The 19,136-nt window shown below is 39.2% G+C and overlaps 1 protein-coding gene and 1 long non-coding RNA gene across 6 annotated transcripts in view; one reads left to right on the top strand and one right to left on the bottom strand.

The window, feature by feature from the left end:
- The window catches only part of VAV3 (vav guanine nucleotide exchange factor 3), a 254,125-nt gene that overhangs the window by 84,500 nt on the left and 150,489 nt on the right, over positions 1–19,136 (bottom strand). For all 4 annotated transcript variants that reach the window (XR_012905973.1, XM_075936644.1, XM_006119791.4 and 1 more), the window contains 2 exons: positions 6,118–6,219; positions 280–380 (listed from right to left, as the gene is read on the bottom strand). Coding sequence is in view for 3 of the 4 variants with exons in the window: in XM_075936644.1 (XP_075792759.1) it covers positions 280–380; positions 6,118–6,219 (203 nt within the window). In the remaining variant the exon portion in view is untranslated. The remainder of the gene's footprint in view (positions 1–279; positions 381–6,117; positions 6,220–19,136) is intronic.
- Positions 1–19,136, top strand: part of LOC102458603 (uncharacterized) — a 93,573-nt gene that overhangs the window by 42,056 nt on the left and 32,381 nt on the right. The gene's annotated exons all lie outside the window — the stretch shown is intronic.

Here is a 19,136-nt window from a genome sequence, read left to right on the forward strand (position 1 = left end):
TGTTCATGATTAAAACCCAAACAATCTGTTGCTGTATTAGAACATAGGCTAAAGACAGGTTTGTCCTACTGCGACTCTAATTTCCTTTCTCTCTTACATTTCAATACAGCAAAAGTAAAAGTGACTATGAATTTTAAATGCAATTCTAATTGTGCTTATAAATGGTCATTTCAAAACTATGTATGTTACAATAAACACAAATCAGAGTTAAATTAAACCTTAATTATATCAAGCAATGTCCCAATTAAAAACAGTATTGCAACAATAAAAATAACTTACCACCTGAATTAGCTCCGCCACAATTGTCTAATCTCCCTAAACATTCTTTGTGCACTCCAGCTCCACACTTAGAACATAAATAGCCTTGATAAAATGTTCCCCTGTAAAGTAAAATGAGATAGTGACACATTAAATAATAAAAAATCTGCATATACAAAACATTAGCATAAAAAAATTAGAACGCTGTAGATAGGATTAGAAGTCATTTGTTGTTCTGCACAATGATTATACCTTAAAGTTTCAGGAAGGGTGGCAACAGATGATGTGTCATATGCAACTCTGGTCTCCTTTTCCTAACTTCAAGCCATTTAGCGTCAGATAGTTCTCCTGGATTACCAGCGGAATAACATATTTCTTTGCAATTGGGCACAACAAGGGGTTTGGTCTGGTACAACAATGTCCCTATGCTATCATAGATTTACACTCTATTTGATTTCAATAGGAATGTATAAGGAATACGCATAAGACGACAAGATTCGTTTTGGAGAAATTCTTTTAGGATAGAAGAGTTTATAATAACCTATGTTATTGACTATATACTGCTTCCATTAAAGAGAAAATTATATGGATTTACAGTTAGTTTTAAGAGCCCCTGAGCATACTTCACAGAGCCACGCACTCTCCTCCACAGGAATGGCATGGCTGGTCTGTTCCAGCTGATGCAGGCGCAGAGAGAGAGCTCACACTAAGGGGTGTTTAATTGCTCTAGAAGCCTTCCTCCTCACAGGGCCATACAACCTGCAATTAGTTGCCACCTTTCTAATTGCTGATAGCCAGTCGCCAGAGGCCTATCACATTGCCCCACCTCTTCCTCAAGGCCTAGCTCAGATCACCCATCCCTCTTTCTACTCCTGTTGCTTGCTGGCAGGATGGATTTGATTTAAATTAAATTGATTTAAATCGTGATTTAAATTGCTAGTCAGGAAGACTTGATTTAATCATGGTTTTCGGCATAAAAGTACATCCTGGTGAGAAAATCATATGGTAGATCTCAAATCAATGAGGACTACACTCAGAAAGACCTCATAACTTCTGGAATAGGCTGCTCAAACAGTTTCACTTTTGTTTCTATCGCCTGCTCTTCCCTTTTCACATTTATCTCCAGACTTCTCCTTGTCCAGATCTATTCCACCCCCAACAATCCTCTATTCACTCAACTTTTTTAAACTTTGCACTTTTAGAGAGGTAAGGGATTGAGTCTGTATTCACAGATTTGCAGAGGGACAATAGGGTGGAGGTCTGTTATTTCTCACTTCTATGTATTATTTATTTATTTGAAAAACATTTTTGCTGTTAACAAGCATATTATATCTGGAGACACAAATCTACTGTTTGAGAAGTGCACAACTAAGCATCTCTGATAGTATCTTCTAGACTGAGAACTAAATCCCATTGGGTAGATAGAAAGATTTAACCTAAATAATCTATATGGAAATCTTTGGATCCCCTATAATATTGGGTCCCTAATCCATGAACTATTGGAACTCATTTACAAAACTTTTCTTAAACTTTACATGAATATATTGCATCATACTATAGAATTAGAATTTATAATCCCTATTCCATGACGAGATATCTTTGAGCTATAATGTATCTTAATTAAAACAATCTTTATCTTTAGGTTTTTTTTCCCCTTCAAAAGCATTTTATCAAAAAATCCAACTTAAATTTAAAAAACCCGATTTAAATAAAAATTGATTTTCTCCACCCTGCTTGCTGGATAATCTCCAGCTCCCTTTACTGCCCTTCCCCATTCTATAGTTGGCTTCCTCTGCTCTGGGGCTAAAATGAGAGCTATTGTCACCTGACCAGGTGCCTATATGCAGGTAGATGGCAGCCCAGGCTAAGAAGAGTGCATCTCCTGCCACTCTGCAGTAATTGGACTTTTGGCATCCGGTCAGTAGACATAACCAGACACTTCCATGTCCCCTTTTCTAGAAGACTTTTTTTAAAAAAAAACAAGAAACAACCCCGGCACCTTGCAACTCCAAATGGCATCCACACAGAGATGCTAAAAACTGGACTCTCCAGGTAAAATCTGGCTGGCTGGCAACACTAAGCATGGACATACCCATAAATGACATATTCAACTTTAAACACCTCTGAATTTGAAGTAGGTTTAGATTCAAGCCTACCCATGGATATTCCAAGTCTGTCTCACTATGGAAGACAGGAGTTAATTCATACGAGCTCCTGCCACTAAGCAGTTCCACAAGCCCCAAACACAGAGTACAGACCTTACCCCTTAGTCCACACTGTGCTTTTCAGCACATTAGGCTATCCTTTTATTTTAATGAAATGTATAGCAAATGTTGATGTTTATTAAAGTAGTTGATACACTATTAATGATGAAATGATTGTTTCCATAAAATAAACTCCAACAGCTTACTTTATTGAGTGTTATAATTATAAGAACTTAAAGAGACAGATGGATAGAAAATAGCTCTGTAATAATTTTCAAACTTTTCTCTTGTTGTTGCACAGTGGAACTGGAATTTTCTAAATGCTAAAGTCAGACATTATGAATAAAAGTGACAATCTTCATTACCAACACTTAAAAAATAGAGATTTTAATCACAAATTTACTTATGAGAAAGATTAGGCACTGAGGCTATGTCTAGACTACGCTCTATTTTTAAAAGAGCATATCTTCTTCCGATCTCACTTTCGAAAGTGGAGCTTTCGATAGTGAAAGTAGTCTGGATGCAATTTTTTTGAAGAAAAAAAAAAAACCCTTTTTTGAAAAAAAAATGCATTTCCTTAGAAAATGAGGTTTACGTGGTTTTTTTGAAAAAGGGTTTTTTTTCCCCCCAAAAAAACCCCGCGTCCAGGCTACATATTCTCTTTTGAAAATAGAGTGTAGTTTAGATGTACCCTTAAGGATTAAGTTACTCATACAAGTATACGCAGGAAAGAATCGTAGAAGTGTATGGCTAGAAGGAAACTTGTGAAGTCATCAAGTCCAGCTCCCTTAAACTGTGGTAAGTAAACCTGGATTACCCGCGACAAGTGTGTCCCCAAAATGTTTTTTAAAACTTCTAGTGACAGGGATTTCACAGCCTCCCCTAGAAGCCTATTGCAGAGTTTAACTACACGTATAAATTAGAAACTTTTTCTAATATCTAAGCTGAATCTTCCTTGCAAAAGATTAAGCCCATTACGTCCTGCTCTATCTTTAGTGGAGAAACAGAACAATTAATCACTGCCCTGTTTGCAATGGCTCCTAACATATTTGTAGCCTGTTTTCAGATCTCCCCTCCTACCATAGTATTCTTTTCTCAAAACTAAACATGCCTATTTTTAATTTGTCTTAATAGAACATTTAGAAAATTTGACCTATCATCTGTGGTGTTATCCTCCTCTTGACTCTCCCAAATTTGTCCACATCCTTCCTGAAGAGTGGCATTCAGAACTGGACACTACCTCAGTTAAGGCCTCAAGAGTATTGAGTGGAACAATCACCTCCTATGTCTTACATGTGACACTCCTGTTAATATAACCCAGAAAGATAATTAGCCTTTTTTGCTACTGCCTCACATTGTTGACTTACTCAATTTGTGGTCCACTGTAACTACCAAATCTTTCTCTGCAGTACTATTATCTAGCCAGTTATTCCTTATTTTGTAGTACTGCATCTGAATTTTCCTTCCTAAATCAAGTACTTTTCAATCATCTTCATTAAGTTTAAGCTTGTTAAATTCAGACCAAATTTTCAGATTTATCAAACTTGTTTTGAAGTCTAACCATGTCCTCCAAAGTACATGAAACTCCTCCCAGCCTGAAGTCCAATACTGACTATACTGAACACAGGACTGGCTCCTGCAGGGCCTCACTAAATGTACCCTTCCAGTCTGACAACAACATTATACTTTTTAGTGACGCCTGAAACAAAATAGGCATTAAATACCTCAGCCTTCTTGATATTATTTATTTGCTCTTCTTCCCATTTACCTATGCTTTTCTTATGTTCTTCTGTTGTTCTTACTGTATTTAAAGAACCTCTTATTCCATTTTATTGCCCTTGCTAGGTATAATTCATTTTGTGTCTTAACTTTTCTAATTTTATTTCTACATGTTTTTGTACTCCTCAGCAATTTGACTGTTTCCACATTTTGTAGGAATCCTTTATCATTTTCTGGTCCTGATGGAAACATATTGGCCTCTTACTATTTTTCCTATCTTTCCTTCATATTAGGATAACTTGTATGTGTGTTTTTTATGATGCTGGCAGACCAGGTGACAGCTCTTGCCAAGGCTTTAGGTCTCAGTCAAGCACTAACAAATTCATTGTGGGAAACCACCTTTGTGCTAGTATGGTTAAGATGGATACTGGGCTTAGGACAATATGCTCAGACTTTATGAAATGACTGTTTGTTGCTGCATTTGTTCATCTCACTTATAAGATCTTTATTTCCTGCTATAAGGCAATATTTAAGTTTCTGCTTCATAACTGTAAAAAATGTTTGCTCTGAAATTGTGAACTGTGCTCACTTTATATTTTTATTATAAATATTTGCACTGTTAAAATGATAAACAAAATAAATAGTATTTTTCAGTTCACCTCATGCAATTAGTGTAGTGCAATTTCTTTATTGTGAAAGTGCAAAGTAGTTTTTTGTTACCTAATTGCACTCAAAAAGAAAACAACATAAAACTGTTAAACAAGTCCACTCAGTCCTACTTCTTGTTCAGCTAATTACTAAGACAAACAAATCTGTTTACATTTATAGAAGATAATTCTGCCCACTTCTTATTTACAACATCATCTGACAGTGAAAACAGACATTCACGTGGCACTGCTGTAGCCAGCTATACAAAGTATTTATATACCAGATGTGCTAAATATTTTTATACTTCTTCATGCTTTAAACACCATTCTAAGAGGACATACTTCCATGTGATTGTTAAAAAATGTTAATTAAATTTATGATTGAACTCCTTGGGGAGAATTGTACATCTCCATTTTACATGCATTCTGCCATATATTTCTGTATAATGGCAGTTTTGGATGACAATCCAGCATATGTTGTTCAATTTAAGAATACTTTCACTGCAGATTTAATGAAATGCGAAGAAGATACCAATATAAGATTTCTAAAAATAGCTACAGAACTCATAAGATTTAAGAATCTGAAGTGCCTTCCAAAATCTGAGATGGATGAGATGTGGAACATGCTATCAGAAGTTTTAAAAGAGCAACACTTTGATGCATAAACTACAGAACCCAAACAAACAAAAAGAAATCAACCTTCTGTTGGTAGAACTGGATCAGATGATGAAAATGAATGTGACACCATCCACATAGCTTGGGATCATTATCGAGCAGAACCCAACATCAGCATGTAAGCTCTCATTTCATGATTTTACAGTGCATATATTGACAATCAAAAATAAGGATACAAAATGAACAGTGTATACTTTATATTCTGTTTTGTAATTAAAATCAAATTATATTTTAAAGTATAGAAAACAAAAAATATCTATATAAATGGCATTCTATTATTGTTAAATGGGCAATTAAAACTGTAATTAATTGTGACTATTTTTAATCGTGCAATTAATAGTGACTTCTTTAAAATAATTTGACAGCCCTTTTAAAAGTTATATAAAACTGAAAAGCTGATGACAGGAAATAGAAGGGGGAAAGAGTGGTACTAGGACTAGCTTGGTAGTGATGGGTCACCATGTTGATAGCATGAGATTTTAAACAGCCTTTCTGCTCTCATTTTGAAGTGTGATAGCATTTTTCAATATCCATAACAAAAACACATAAGGTATTTACATGTATTTCTGCAAGGTATTTACAATAAAGTCAATCATTTACACTAAAAGACTTACCTCAGAAGCATCTGACAGACTCTACAGGATGTGACGCGGTTGAAGGTGTACATTTTGAACTCGTGAAAACTTGTATTTGCATTGTCTGGCCTTATGTTGGATCTAGAGAAAGATAAATTACATTATCTGATAAATGCAGGACAATGTAGCACTTTAAAGACTAACAAGATGGTTTATTAGATGATGAGCTTTCGTGGGCCAGACCCACTTCCTCAGATCAAATTCCTTTTGATCTGAGGAAGTGGGTCTGGCCCACGAAAGCTCATCATCTAATAAACCATCTTGTTAGTCTTTAAAGTGCTACATTGTCCTGCATTTTGCTTCAACTACCCCAGACTAACACGGCTACATTTCTATCACTATTATCTGATAATACGTTCTTAATTAAAGAAATTTGGGAATGTGATGCACCAAATATAAGGACTCATTCCACACACCACGAGCCTTACTTTCACATAGAGAAATATCAAATAGACACAGTCTATGCCACAAACAAAAAAATACTGTATTATCTAAGTCTGTAGCCAAAAGATGCATAATATAAGCCATTTCTTAGAGACCATAGTAACTTGGAAAATAGCCATACATATCAGAACAGCAGTCTAGTTTTTTTTTCCCTATTTGGAGCACCACCTTACACATCAAGGATCATCTTGTGGTCCCGCCTCTCCTTCCAATATTTCATTGCTTGATTTGCAAAATACATCTCCCTGTGGATCATCAGTGAAAACCATGTAGCACAAACTGAGAATCACGGTGTTAGAAGCAGTCTATATACTGTGCAGAGTTGAGTCACAGTTATCCAGCAACAAATTACGTAACTAAAGCTATTTCAAAAGTAATTATAGAATATTTATTGCTCTTTTGGTTTGTGTTCCTTGAATGGGTTTCCTAATACCTACAAATGTCTCTACACATTAATTTATCCAATAAAATGGAAGACCTATTTTTATATTGCTTGTGGGAAACACATACCTACAGAACAAATACATCTATAACACGTGGACTATTTGTTATGATCATATATTAGTTTCCCTCCCCCATTATTTCTCTGTAAGCCGTATTAGCTTAGAGAAATTCCATTAATCATTTTGTTGCACTGCTACTTTATTGACGGCTTTTAAAACCTTATTTAGCATTTTGTTTAGGTTTTTTCCCTCTTCTGTAACTCGTTCCATTTCAAAGAGTTTGTTTACGCTGTATATTTTTCTCTACTACATGGTTTGAGTTTTCTTTTTTTTTTCTTGCTGCTGCAGTAGTATTCTTGCTCATTTTTATGTTTTATTGAAAGCTTCCAAGCATTCAAAAAAAACATATTTAGATTAATACAATGCTAAAAGAACAAGATAATTGGTATGCTGTGGTTCTAGATAACCTTTGTTTAAATCTATACCACTGCATATGGGAAAAAGAAAATTAACCTGTATTCCTCACTCTCCCGGGAAGTATAGGAGGGCACACAAACCTGAACCTGCCCCAGCCAAGAAACAGGCAACCCTCCCCTGACTGTGGCCACTGGGTCCTTAACTCAATTATATTTTGTTGTTTTTTAAATCAAATGAAAACGTACATGTTTCATTTAAATCGTTGCTCTGAGGTGGGACATGAGGGGTTCAGTATGAATGCTACCAAAGTGAGAGAGGACTACCACATGGGGAGAGAAGTGCCTTTCCATGGCCGCTGCAGCTCCAGTGGGCACAGCTGGGGGAGGAGTGCATATGCCCCTACTGGGGCAGATCCAGGTTCATCTGCCCCTGAGCTCTCTAGCCAGAGTGAGGAATACAGAAAACTGTGCACTTTCCCCTCACTCCTTGATGAAGGGGAACAGCCATCAACAGCCCCGTACAAATTGGGAGGAAAGAGTGGAGCTTCAGCCCTCCCATACTCTCTAAAAGGTGCCTTGGGGGTGAGACACTTGTGGCTGGGGCAGTCCCGGACATGAGGGCGGAGGCAGCTCTTTTCACCTGCCTGGTGATTCTGTCTCTTTTTTGTTTGGTTTTATGAAAAATAATTACATTCTAGGCACACCCCATTTTCCTGTCACAATCAAACCCTTATGTTGCTTAAGTTATGATTATAGGAAGCTGTATACAGAATTTAATGAATGTAAGTAATTCTTACCATTTAGGAGGAGTTCTTGAACAGACAGACTCTCAAATGTACAGTATATTAACAAAATGAATTCCATATTACAGTGAGATCTTTAGGATTATGTACATGGCTTGTACTCTGTTTGCTAAACTAATGGAATCATGCACAAGAATTAGAATAGAGAAAAATATCAAATAAAGGAAGGGGAAAACATTTATAATCTGAAACACCTAACGAGGTACCCAAGGTGTTATCAGAGACATACAACTGACTGGTGAAGCTGAAAATATTGATAAAATGAAATTTCACTTTTTGTACATTATAAGCAATTCCCAGAGTAAGATATTATATAGCAATGAACTGCAGCGGTGTGTAACACAGGCAAATATCCAAACATCAGTATCTTTACTACTGAGTGAACACCTATGAAAAATATAAAAAGCAGCTCTTGAGTAGTAAGTACTGATGCAGTGGTATCAGCAAGGTCAGTCTTTTAATGCGTCTCTCAAATATGAGTGTGCTGAAAATGAAACTGAATTTTAAAGGCAAATTAGTTTTCTCTGCTCTTAGGCTCTTACTTTTAGCATTGTTTTCCACCATATAACTAATGTCTCTTGTTGTTTGTGTGTGCAAAATACAGTGATGCAACTGTCCTCCTAGAGGAGGAAAATATAGATATTATATTATTTCATTTTGAAGATTTTCATTATGGTATCAAAATTACTGTGGAACAACATGTTTTTCAATTGTTAATTGTTCAGAAGAAAGCACTGTGTCTTAATGTGTGGTTATATAAAATCTAACACAATAAAGCACAATTCTGACAGTGGTCTTTCAGGCTACGTAAGTAATATAAAAATTAAAAACTCCCAAGAATAACTTGCATTAATCATTACATGCCTTACAAAAGGTTTTTTTTTTTAAATACTTTGATTCAGAGTAAGATATAGTTTGCCAAGGTATGTCAAGAGTATCAGCCTCACATACAGAGAAATTCATGGAAGTATTTCTAAAAGACTTAGAAAGCAAATTAAAATAGTCCCAAGAGCCTGATCATCTTCCCATTGAAATCAAGGACAAAATTTCCTTTAAGTTCAACTAAGCAGAAACAAGCCTCAACATAACAAGAAGAGTGGATGAACAAAGAAAGTGATAGTAACACGTACAAAGGGTCAACTCTTATTATACTGCTTTACTATTTGCTTTGATACACATGTAATTTTCCTATGCTCTCTGTCATGGGGTACGGCCACAGAGGACCCCTTGGGGGTGCTTCCCAGAGTGCTGACAAGGCCACTGCTAGGGTTCCTGGTGTCCGGTATTGAGCCTCAAAAGCATTTCTTAAAGGGGCCATGCTGGGGTTTTTTTTCTCTCAACAACTTTGGTTTCACACACACACCGTTAGGGTGTGTGTGTTCGGTATTTTTGGTTAAACTATCTGGCAACCCTTGGCACTGCCACTCACTTTCCTGCTCTCTGGGATTTCTCACTACCGTGTCATGCTGAGTCAGCTCCTTGGTCACCCCTAGCCAAGGCACAGAGCTGAGATCATTGCTCCCCCAACACCTCGAGGAGCAGTACAGACACTGAAACTCTTTAGGACCAAGGAAAATGCAGTTTGGGGACCAGCTTTCTGGGACATCACTCCCCAAAGGGGATGAGAACTTCAAATAAATTATTTAGGCAAGCCCCCTTCCACAATGAAAGGAGAATGTACATACTGACTACTCTCCAGGTAATAATTATCTACACTGGGCTTGACAGTAAATAAAAGTGATTTTATTAAGTACAAGCAGAAGGATTTAAGTGGTTATAAGTGAGAACAGGAAGCACAAAGTAGATTACAAACTTAAAATTAAAAAGTATAGCTAATTCTGAAACTAAAACCTCAGTACCAACTTATTAAAAACTCACCCTAAAACTGGACAATTACTTGGCTCCCCCTATCAGTTAAGATGGACATGTCAGCTCTTGGGATGCACTTCCTGAGACCAACTATTGCTAAGACTTAAAGGACAAAAGAGGGTGTTTACAGATGGTCATCTAAACAGTGAGGCTGTGTCTAGACTGCAGGGTTTTTCAGAAAAAAGTAGCCTTTTTTCAAAAAAACTTCACCAACGTCTAGACTACAGCCACGTTCTTTCGAAATTAAATCGAAAGAATGCGGCTTTTCTTTTGTCGGCAGTACTCCTCATTTCATGAGGAAGAACACCTTTTTTCGAAAGTGCTCTTTCGAAAAAAGGTGTTCTTGAATGCAAACAGGGCTTTTTCGAAAGAGAGCATCCAGACTGCCTGGTTGCTCTCTTTCGAAAAAGCAGCTCACTTTTTCGAAAGAGGCTTGCAGTCTAGACGTATCCTGAGGGTAACACCCTTGATGAATTTCATTTGCACATTTAAAACCATAAACCACTGCATACTTCATATATCTAACTTTACATACAAGAATAATACATACACCAAAATAAGATATACAAATCCAGCAGATGTTAAGATTGATAAGTTACACGAGGCAACTTGTCCAAAGCATCTGTGAATTATGCATATTTGTGTCCCTGAGTCCACTTCATAAAGGGGGAAAAGGGTGTCTGTCACATTTTCCTTTTAGGCCATTTTCGGCAAAGACTCTAATTTATACAAGCACTGAAAACACACCAGCTAGCAACAGAACACATTATAACCTTATACATATGACCTATATTGTTATTTTTTTAAAATAAAAATTGATTGTCCAAAAATGTTTGTGTCAATTCTAATACGATTAACATCTATTTTACAGTCCTTAGTAAGAGGAAAAAATATTGCCTCTACTATTATGTTAGTGGAGAAAGCAAAACTAAAATGTGTAATGATCAAGAATTTTAAAAATTAAATGAATATATTAGTACCATATTGGCAAATATTACATCATAGCTCACTCTTTTTTAATTGCATACACTAGAAGCTCAAATGTAAATCCTAAATAGTTGTGTCAATGAAAAACATCAGCCTCAGAAAACCAGGTATTCCATCCTGTCTCGGGCCCTAGCAATCCTTCCACTGAATATTACATCTCAGCTTTAAACAACATGATAAAAGTGGGTTCTTTAAGTACTATCATGTCTCTTCTCAGTCTTCTCTTTTCCAAACTAAAGACACCCAATTCTTTCAGTCTTTCCTCATAGGTCGTATTTTCTAGATCTTTAATCAGTTTTGTTGCTCTTCTCTGGACCCTCTCCAATTTCTCCACATCTTTCTTGAAACGTGGTGTCGAGAACTGAACACAATACTACAATTGAGGCCTAATCAGCATAGTGTAGTGGAAGAATTAATTCTCGTGTCTTGCTCACAAATACTCCTATTAATGCATCCCAGAATCATGTTTCCTTTTTTTTGCAACAGTGTCACACTGTTGACTCTTATTTGGATTGCGGTCTACTATGACCCCTAGATCCCTTTCTGCAGTGCTCCTTCCTAGACAGTCACTTCTCATTTTGTATACGTGAAACTGTTCCTTCCTAAATGGAGTACTTTGCATTTGTCCTTATTGAACTATTTACCTCACACCATTCCTCCAGTTTGTCCAGATCATTTTGAATTATGACCGTATCCTCCTAAGCACTTGCAACCCCTCCCACTTGGCCTGATGCATTTTATCAGGCTAGGGTTGCCAGATGGTTTTAACAAAAATACCGAAACACCCTCCCTCCCACCCCCCCCCAAAAAAAACACCAGGGAAAAAATTCTGTTAAAGGGGGAAAAAAAGGAGGGGGAAACCAAAGTTGTTGAGAAAAAAAAAAGAGACCCCAAGAGTTATTAACCAAAAACATAAATAAATGAAATAAAACAGCATGGCCCCTTTAATTGCGTGCAGTGTCAGAATACAGATAGGAAGAGAAGCGGTTGAGCACTAAGACCCAGGGAAGGCATTGCTTCCCCTTGCTCAGGTCTTTAGGGTTTTTGCAGGCGGCCATCTTGTTTTCTTGGTAGAGCCAGACAGGAGCTTCCCTGCAGAACCAGGTAAGCAGGGGGGCTGAGGCCGGGGGAAAGGGGAAGGGGGGGGCGGGGGCTGAGCCCAGTTGCTGAGTGTCATAGAGTTGCCAGGTGTCTGATATTTTTCGACACCTGGCAGGGGGGAAAAACAGAAAATACTGGACATTTCAGGTGTCCAGTATCTTCTGAATTTTTTTACTGGACAGGCGGCAAAAATACCGGACTGTCCGGGTCAATACTGGACACCTGGCAACCCTACATCAGGCCCTGGTGACTTAAAGTCATCTAATATATCTAAATAATTTTAACTTGTTCTTTTTCTATTTTAACTTCTAAATCTACTCCATTTCCACTAGCATTCACTATGTTAGGCATTCAGTCACCACCAACCTTCTTGGTGGAAACTGAAACAAATAAGTTGTCAAGCGCTTCTGCCACTTCCAAGGTTTCTGTTATTGTTTCTTGTTCATTGAGCAATATTCATTGGGCCTACTCCTTCCTTGGTCTTCCTCTTGCTTCTAATATATTTGTAGAATATTTTCTTGTTACCCTTTATGTCTGTAGCTAGACTGAGCTTGTTTTGTGCCTTTGCTTTTCTAATTTTGTTATTTGCTTATATTCATCCTTTATAATATGACTTACTTTCCACTTTTTATACAACTTTTTTTTATTTTAGATCATTTAAGAAGTAGCTCCAAAACAGATGAATAGCAATTTATTTTAGAAAAGCTTGATCATTTTTCTTCTGCTTTCTCTCCCCCTCCCTACTAATTTTTTCTCCCTGATTTTGGCATCCAAGCCTCAGAATGGGGAGGAGACAGGTTCTAGAATGAGAATTCGTTATCTGGTAGTTTCCTTTTGGGGACTGACCAACATTCCTCCCCTCTGTCCCCTTTTATCCAGTTTTTAAAGGGTGAAATTATAGCCCCATTTCAAAGGGGTCCAGGATTTCACCCCAAGCAGCTACATGATTGATAGTCTCGTCAAGATTTAGTGTACAGTGAAATTATCCACTACAAAAATGTAGTATTTCCATACAGCTTTGGAAGAACTTCTCCAGTGTGATGGCAAAAGAGGTATAGCCATGTCCTGAAGCATCATCAAATACTGCCTTCCGTATCTGTAGGAATAAAGACACAGCCCAACTGTCTCAGAGTGGGCAAGAGGGCATTTCCAGAAAGGAAATTATCATTAAACACTTCTAGTTTAGTTACTGATGCCTTTATCAGATACAATAGACAATTAACAACAGAATGCTAAAAATAATACTCATATCCTGATGACATAAGGAGTAAAATGATCACAGTAAGAAAAGATAACTAAAGATACAGTAACAAATCAGGCAAAAACTGTGGACAAGTAAAACATTTTAAACCCGATATATATTGTTCATCATGTTTTCTATTTTAACAAGGAAAAACCCTCAAAAGTCCTTTTTTTAAACAAAAGGAATTTCATTGCTAGCTGTGAGTTTGAAAACTCTTTTCCACATATCAATATCCTGCCTGATCATAACATGATGTTATAGTGGGCTATGTAATCACATCAGCTGAGACTGGATCAAGTGATATGAAGTACTACAACAGCAAATGTCAAGTCACAAATTTCTAAGTGTCCTTTCCCTAATCTGAGGTTTGTTGAATTCTGTTTCTTGATTTCAGTACATTTCTTTGCAAATTATTTTCAAAATAGGTATTGCAGGATAAACCGCATGCATTAAACACATAGTAGATTAGTCAAAACACTGATACACAGTACAGGCACTAATTATTCGGATTTTGGTATATGTCTTTTTTTTCTTTTTTCCTTCCGATTTTGCTGACTATTCTTACAACTGTGTTAGTTTCTATTCTCTGTTATAGCAATAAGCCCCTTAACCTTTTTGGCATCTACACACTTTGGCCCAACCCTGCAAACATTTATGCATATAAGTGGAGCTATTCACATGAATAAATTTGTTTGTGGTTGTGTTTGTAGGATTGAGCTTATTTTACCTCAGGTGTCCTTTTTAGCTCAGAATTTGAGTCCTGCTTTAGCCCTGATCCCCATCTTTCTAAACAGATCTTCTCTGCAGTTTGAGGCATGAACGGAAGGCACAGCATTCTGCTCAGACTGTAAATAAATGCTCCAAGGTGGAAAACCTTTGAGTTACGTTTGTTATGGAGTATATTTTTAGTTGAGATATGCCCAAATATCCCCAAACTCTAGAAAAGATTAGGACCATCTCTAATTCTTATGACAGTTCTTCAACTATTTTATTGATGAAAATATTGAGTACTGAGTATAGTAGATTTGGAATTTTCAGTGACACAGATTAAGAAATTCTTATCTTTTAGTTATTAAAACAGAAGCAGTGGTCATGACATAATATATGCTTTACAACATCATTTTCCATGGTGTGAGAATCTCCATCAATGGGCAAAGCTCAGGAACTATGTTAATGGTTTGAGAACTAACATCAGAATCACCACAAAATGGTCCACCAATATTGATACTATGGATGCTGCAGCTTTTAGTGGTTGAAAGGATTTTTTCTTTTTCCCTTTCACTTTCCCTGGTAGAGTCAGATCGTGACAATGGTTTGTGGTAGTGGCAATGGTATCACAAAACATGGGCAAGTGTGAATGTCAAACTGTTTCTTAGAAGGCTGAGACAGTGATATGCTCGGAAAAACAGGAAGCACAGAACATGAAAGAATACCCCTTAAAAATGCAGACTAATGGTGAAAATAATCATTAGTGTAGGTAACCCTAAGGAGAGGAACAGAACTTGAAGTTTATTACACATACTCCTTCCACCAATAGCAAAGTAATTACATTTACCAGACAGCTCCTTTAGAAACTTCTATTAGGGAAGAATTCACACTGACACGGTGGAAAATGTCCTTGGGATTACCTCAATGTTACACTAAAGTAGGCCATCTCCCTTGATTTCAGGAAGACTCAGTATCACATTGTTTAATAGGGTGTTAAGAGCATCTCCACAGTGATGTCCAACACATGTCCAATACTAAGTCCCCCTACTCTATATTCTCTGTAGTATGTCATATAATTATGCAACATTTTACCGGTAGCATGAGGTCAGTGTTTTTAAAAGGGGCTCTCCCATTTCTCCCTTGGTCTATGAACCCTATGTAGTAGTAATGCATGTTCTTAGAAAGAGAAGGAATGAGCATTTGAGGAAGCCATGTTTTTAATATTCTCATTTAGACAAACTTGTCCTCTAGTAGCTACAATAAAAGAAACAATATCAATGTATAAACATCAAACTGCAGTTTCTTGAAATATTTTGTTCCTGAATAACATATGGAGTAGATAATATACAATAGTGTGTGTCACTCAGAAGCACAAACTGCTGACTGTGGGTGCCAGCTAATCAATTGGGGTACGTCTACACTTGCTCCCTAGTTCGAACTAGGGATGCAAATGTAGGCGACTGAAATTGCTAATGAAGCAGGGATATAAATATCCCGCGCTTCATTAGCATGATCTCGCCGGTGCGTTACTCCTTTCAACCAGGAGTATGCGCTGGGATGAGTTACTTCGAACCAAACCCCTTGGTTCGAACTAATTTTACTCCTCATTTTTTGGTAGTGGCATTTTTGGAGGAGTAACGTTAGTTTGAAATAAGGGATATGGTTCAAACTAACGCATCCTGGCGCGCACCTTCCTGGTTCGAATCAGCTGTTGAGAAGAGTAACGTGCCAGCAAGATCATGCTAATGAAGCGCGGGATATTTAAATCCCTGCTTCATTAGCAATTTCGGTCGCCTACATTTGCATCCATAGCTCGAACTAGGGAGCAAGTGTAGACGTACCCTTGGGTGGCATGTGATCTTTCCTGGGTGGTCACCCAGATGTACAGCTTACTCGGAACATTGGATGAAACCATACACAGAGAAATCATCCCAATTCTCATGTCAAACAACAGCAGAAGCTTTGCAAGGAAAACTACATTCTGGTTTCCAACTTTACTCTTCCACCAGTCTTTGCTTTAAATGGCCTTGGGCTTCCCCTCAGCCTTCTGAGGAAAGCCTTTTCTTTCCTAGTGATTTACTGAACATTAGCCCCATTGGGACCAATTCACTGCTACACAATCAGCCCAGAGGACCTTTCCATACATGTCTTGCTATTTCCCTTGTCATTCAGATCATCTCCACTCCATCAACCATACAAATAACTGTTCTAGGATCAGAATCTCCATTATCTCCTCCAAAGCCTTAGTCTCTGAACAAATCTATTTCCTGCATAGTTCTCAGAGTTCTATACTGTTAGCAGTTTCCCAGATATCTCATATGACAGAACCCTTATACCACCAAAGCTTCAGGTATTATGCCTTTCTGTCAACATCATATTTGTGAAATACTGCCACTTTAGAGCAATTATAATCCCAGATATGGAGAATTATCCGTGCTCCGTGACCCTTACCTGTCAGGAAAGAAATCAAATTAATAGGCCATGCTGTCCTCAGCCACCCACATAAAACTTGGCCACTTTCCAAACCGTGCCATAAAGTGTAACATAGCATCAATCCCCTAAAGCTTCTGCAACCTGTGTTTCTCCCAGCAGTAACCTTGCCCTAGATTAAGGACAAGAGTGATTGGAGGTAACATTGCGGGTTATTTAAGCAGCTCGGTAATACTCTAATTCTTCACATGCCTGTACAATATCAAGTAAATTCTCATCGTCATCAATACCCACTTCAAAATACCCAGCCACCACTGAGAAGTTATATTAACTGATTGATAAGCGTGTCTTATAATTTCAATAGTCACGATTATGATTAAAGAAACTGGGTGAGACAGGAAACCATGAAAGCTAAAAGTTAACATTCAATGCCTAATATACCGTGTTTGTACTTTTTAGCTATTCCAATTCATAAGCCTTTGATTCAGTTTTCACATGATAAACATCTCGGAACAATTTCATCTAACCCAGGCCAAAATGAAAACATGGATACTCAGTAGGATCTGCTGATATTCAGGAACCTGGAAAACTTCAGCCACTTATTTAAGTGCTTCACTTTACATACCCAAGTGTAAAAATTTCAGGTCCAATAACTTTTCCAAAATATATGCCACAATGAAGGCTATGCACATGTAAGGCTATGCACATGTAAGAGTTTTAGCCCCTTACTAAAACTCTGTGGGAGTTTTTGGTTCTCCAGCTCCCAGTGTCAAAAGGGGAAGGGTCCATGAGACTGACAGACCCCAGAAACAATGGAAAGCAGCCAACACTCCAGCTCGGCCTGATTGACAGGTTGGACAGGCCAGTGAGGAAAGTGAGAGGCCAGGCCCTGTCCTCCCTGTGAGCTGGGATTGTTCTGGGTCTCTCTAAGCAAGGAGAGAGCTGGGGGTATGTCTACACTAGAAAGTTAGTTCGAACTAACGGACGTTAGTTCGAACTAACTTTCCTATGCGCTACACTAGCGCTCCGCTAGTTCGAATTTGAATCGAACTAGCGGAGCGCTTAGTTCGAACTAGGTAAACCTCATTTTACGAGGACTAACGCCTAGTTCGAACTAGCTAGTTCGAACTAAGGGCTGTGTAGCCCTTTAGTTCGAACTAGTGGGAGGCTAGCCCTCCCCAGGTTTCCCTGGTGGCCACTCTGGCCAACACCAGGGAAACTCTATGCCCCCCTCCCGGCCCCGGACCCCTTAAAGGGGCACGGGCTGGCTACGGTGCCCGTGCCAGGTGCAAGCCTGCCAGCACCCAGCTAGCAGACCCTGCACCTGGCACGGCACAGAGCCACCCACCCGATGCCCCCCAGCCCACCCCCTCTTGCCGGGACCAGGCTGGCGGCTCCCGGGAGCTTGCCCTGGACCGCAAGAGGCGGGCACCTTCCTGGGCTAGTGCGGACATCGTGGACCTCGTCCACGATCTCCGCACTAGGCACAGGAAAGTGGCCGTCTAGGGCAGGAGAGCTGCCAGCCTGGCCACCCAGGACCAGGTGTGCATGAAAATCAAGGGGGTCCACTGAGACCCCCGACACTGAGCCCTGAGCTTACAATGGCCGTACTGGGTCAGACCAAAGGTCCATCTAGCCCAGTAGCCTGTCTGCCAACAGCGGCCAACCCTAGGGACCCTGGAGGGGATGGACCGAAGACAATGACCAAGCCATTTGTCTCGTGCCATCCCTCTCCAGCCTTCCACAAACTTTGGGCAGGGATACCACTCCTACCCTCTGGCTAATAGGACTCCATGGACCCAACCTCCATCACTTTATCTCACTTCCCTTTCAACTCTGTTCTAGTTCTAGCCTTCACAGCCTCCTGCAGCAAGGAGTTCCACAGGTTAACTATTTGCTTTGTCAAGAACAACAACTTTCTCTTACTAGTTTCAAGCCTGCTACCCATTCCTTTCCTTTGGTGTCCTCTAGTCCTTCTTTATGGGAACTCAGGAAGAACTTTTCTGAATGCACCCTCTCCACCCAACCCCTGCTTTTAGAGACCTCTATCCTGTCCCCCCTCCGTCTCCTCTTTTCTAAGCTGAACAGTCCCAGTCTCTGTAGCCTCTCTTCATCTGGGACCTGTTCCCAACCCCTGATCATGTTAGTTGCCCTCCCCTCTCCCAGCCTTTCTCTTCCCCTCTCCCACCTCCTTTTCCCAGTCTCCCCCAGTTTTGTTCAATAAAGACAGAGTCAATGTTGGAAGAAACGTTATCTTTATTTTGTACATCAATAAGAAGGGGGGCTAGGGAAGGGCAAGTGGAAGGAGGTGAGGGAGGAATGGGGTACGAGCCCCCGATGGGGAGGACTGGGCTGGCTCTGCGGGCTTCTGGGGGTGGAAGCTCTCCTGCAGCCCCCCAATTACTCCCTCTCCCCAGATGGCAGCCTGCGGCAAGTGCAGCCGGGCTGATGGCCGAGTGGTGTGATGTGCCCAGTGTGGGCACTCAGGGCACTCCAAGCCAGAACTTCTTTGCAAGCGGGGCACCCCTTAGAACTGTGTGTCCGGGGTGGGGGT

Source organism: Pelodiscus sinensis, chromosome 9, assembly GCF_049634645.1.
Source record: "Pelodiscus sinensis isolate JC-2024 chromosome 9, ASM4963464v1, whole genome shotgun sequence".
NCBI lineage: Eukaryota > Metazoa > Chordata > Testudines > Trionychidae > Pelodiscus > Pelodiscus sinensis.